The sequence below is a fragment of the Morone saxatilis genome, unplaced genomic scaffold, assembly GCF_004916995.1.
Source record: "Morone saxatilis isolate NCDOM2014 unplaced genomic scaffold, NCSU_SB_2.0 Contig10, whole genome shotgun sequence".
Classification (NCBI taxonomy): Eukaryota; Metazoa; Chordata; class Actinopteri; family Moronidae; genus Morone; species Morone saxatilis.
The window spans coordinates 8014527-8017980 of NW_023339652.1; the positions used below are offsets into that span (position 1 = coordinate 8014527).

General features: G+C 39.7%; 1 protein-coding gene across 1 annotated transcript; it reads right to left on the reverse strand.

The window, feature by feature from the left end:
- Positions 1–892: 892 nt before the first annotated feature.
- Positions 893–2339, reverse strand: ucn3l (urocortin 3, like). Its single transcript, XM_035677995.1, has one exon. The coding sequence runs from the start codon at positions 2337–2339 to the stop codon at positions 1863–1865; it is 477 nt and encodes a 158-aa protein (XP_035533888.1). The 3' UTR covers positions 893–1862.
- Positions 2340–3454: the final 1115 nt, after the last annotated feature.

Below are 3454 nucleotides of genomic sequence, written 5' to 3' on the forward strand. Positions count from 1 at the left end.
CCCACTGTGCGTTATTTAGGATATACCATGTGTGCACATCCTAAACATAAGTTTTACATTTATAGTTTATATTTGGCTTTAGTATTGCCAATCTTGAATTTCCTTTATAAAGTATCTATCTTCTATCTATTATTATCTAGCTCTATCTATCTATCTATCTAATTTGCAAGTAATTGAATTGTTGCAGTGAACATGGACCCATGTCTGTCTATGGCCACTTTGCCTGGTTAGTAAATCATCCTTGCAGAGGGTGCATGTGTGTGCACGGGAAGGTATTAGAATATTCATTGACCTGTTTGCGGGATGAGCACCTGCAGAGCTGACTCACAACCCCATGCTGTCTTCAGGTCAAATGGACACTAGATGTCGACATTGCTCTGTGTCTTGAGTCTTGTCTCAGGAAGGTGAAGGACACAAATGACCCCACATAAATAACCCCACTAAGTATTGGAATTGGTGGAATAAACAGACTTCATATCTTCTGACGAAACTAAATGGCATTTGATTGGTGACATTTCAACTGCCTATACAAGATTGAATTAAACGGATATATTTAATGTTTAAGTGCCTTTTAACACTTTTGTCAAAATACATGTGTTATTTACATCATAATATATACATAGTACAGCCCGACTGATACTGATATTGGATACATTATTTTGTTTTTTATCATAAAAAGAACTTTTTTTGAACATTTCTGTACTGTAATTTCTTGTTACTTAAAGAGCAATATATACCTGTACCAGTATATAAGCTTAAATTCAGCCAGGCTCTAGTAATGGCCAATAAATTATATAATTATTTTATGGATCCCATTGTTCAAAATGGTGTAAAACAAAAAGGCAAATGCAGTTAGTTACATCTGCTTTATTTGAGGAAAAATAATCCTTTATTTTGAGTATAAAAATAACAGACATCTGATGAACACATACATTCCCATGCATTTGCATTTTACTGTATTTCATGATCTTGCTGTTGGTTTGTACAGTATTTTCAGTGTCAGTAGTGTGTTGATGTTTCACATTATCACATCTGGAATCATTACTGGCTCCCATGGGAACTCCTTAACAGCAAACCTCGTAAAAGATGAATAAATGAAGCAGCAAAGAGGGGAAGGGAGATAACATCATAATATCAAATCTGATGTTATGATTATGCAACATTTCACTGGTCTTTTGCTGAGGATGTAAGAATTAATGATCACAGCTGCTTTGTTCTTCTTCTTTAGCCCAATATTTAAAATTTCATGACTCCGGGGCAAACAAACCACATACAACATTCATTTTACTGTTAAGGAAAATCTAAGGGGGTTGTCTTAACTGAGAGCAATCCTGCTTTACTTTCAACATGTTAAAAGTAAATTAAAAGAAATCCACAAGTCTTTTCAGATCTGAAAGTCAAAGGGTGAGACAAGTTCAACTGTTTCCAATGCAAAACATGTCTCATGTTTTCTTGCCTGAACCGACCAATCATCTTGATACAAGTACAATAACTTATTGCTTTTGACTTTATTCTGTTTGAATTTAAGTGTCACGGTTGTGCATAACCACATGGGTTATTCTCACCACAAAGGTTATAACTCAAACTCATCCAATCATCCAACCTTTCAATTATAGTATTATATAATATATATTGTAATATGATTAGAGACTTTGACTCCAAGGACCATTCACATGAGAGCCACCAAATTCTATTAGAAATCTTTTATCTGTAATGTGAGTGGGAAGAAAATACCCTTCCCCTGGAGAAACAAATCAACACCATTACTTTAAAAGTGAATAATTAGTAATTCATTACATTTGAGTAACGAGGAGGCCAACACTGGTCATGGCTGTCTATTAAATCTAAGTTGTCCGACATGTTCACTTTCTCCGTCCAATCTGAGCCAGCAGGCGCGCGTTCTCGGCCGCCTTGGCGCGCAGGTTTTTGGCCTTGGCCACATCAAAGAGGACGTTCATGATGTTGGTCGGGACGTCCAGGGACAGGGTCAGTCTGCTTCTCCGGTCCCCTTTGCTGCTGTTGCGGAGCATTTGCCCTCTGAGCTTGGTCCGGCTCATGAAGCGGTAGTTTGCGGGACTTGAAGTCCTTTTTTCCCGGCTGGACTCGGCAGAAGAGGATGAGGAGGAAGAGGAGGAGGTGAGATACTCCGCGGACTGCAGGAGGGACCCCCAGTCGTCCACGGGAGAGTAACCCGGCTCCTCATCGTCGCTCCGGACCCCGACTGCCACCTGGTCGTCGCACAGGAGATTGGAGCGGGAGTGGTAGAGGCGGAGGCACAGGCTGGAGGTCGGTGTGCACAGGACCGAGAGCAGCAGCAGGGTCTTCAGGGAGGACAACATGCTGTGTCCTCTGGGACCAACACAGGTGGAAAAAGGGAGAAGGAAGGCAAAGTTTATCACATGCCATTAAACATTTCAACATCTCATTGTCCACTTTAACAACAGATTTCCTTTTTGTGCAGCTCTCAAGTGTTTTAATGCTCAAGCAAGTGATAAAAAACGGACTTACAAAGAAGCGGATCTTAAAATAAAGTGTGATTGGTCTTAACATAAGCATTGTCTTGAACGAAATAGCCTCCTTTACACTATTATTTCTCCGTTCCTCTAATTAAAAATGTGGCTTTAGGACTCTAAGATTTTCTTTTAAGATCGATGGTTCAGCTTGTGTCCTTCAGAAAAAGTCTTCAAGCCTTTGCACAAGAACATATAATGTGTATTTTTGGACCATTAAGGCAACGGTTGAAATGCAACTGGGTCACAAAAATGTAAGCAATAATCTTTGCACAACTTACCACTCGTGTCCTATAATAAAGAAAACAGTTAGTGAGGTCAACCAACACGTATCTTTGCAAATAAAAAAAACCCCCACAAAAAACCAGCAGAAATCCTCAAACGTCAAAAGTTGGTAAGAAATCCCGATGAGCTGATAGTGTGTGCGGAGGGCAGCAGTGCGCGCTGTCTGACCAGCAGTCTGTGTCTTGCTCGTCCATTCCCACTGCATTCATTTAGTAGGGAGCCATCAAACTGCAGCCCTACGCCAGCAACAACGTCATCCCGTTGACATTTTAGTCCGCTGTGAAGTATCCCATTGGTTGTGTTGCAGTGATGTAGTGGTAATTTAAAAAAAAAAAAAAAGTTGGTAAATGTGACCTCCTGTCGGTGAACTCGAGGCATCACGACCACAGATAAAGAGAAAAACTTGTGTTTTTCATGCAACGTAAGACTTTAATGTATGTTTTACACGTTTTTTTTAACTGTAGTGCCCTTAAATTAACACTTTACTGCTCAATTAAAGACATTTTTAGAATAAATGTTTCATGGCTGTGAGATTGCGTCTTCAGGACCACATGCAGCTCCCTTTCAGAACCACGGACAGTTACATAATTCAGGACCACGAACAGTTCTTTTCATTTCTTAAATTTAAAGCATTTAAAAAATAAAAGAGATGACTGCGA

Bases quoted from the DNA above. Each gene is read 5' to 3' on its own strand.
- ucn3l (XM_035677995.1), bottom strand. From the start codon at position 2,339: ATGTTGTCCTCCCTGAAGACCCTGCTGCTGCTCTCGGTCCTGTGCACA.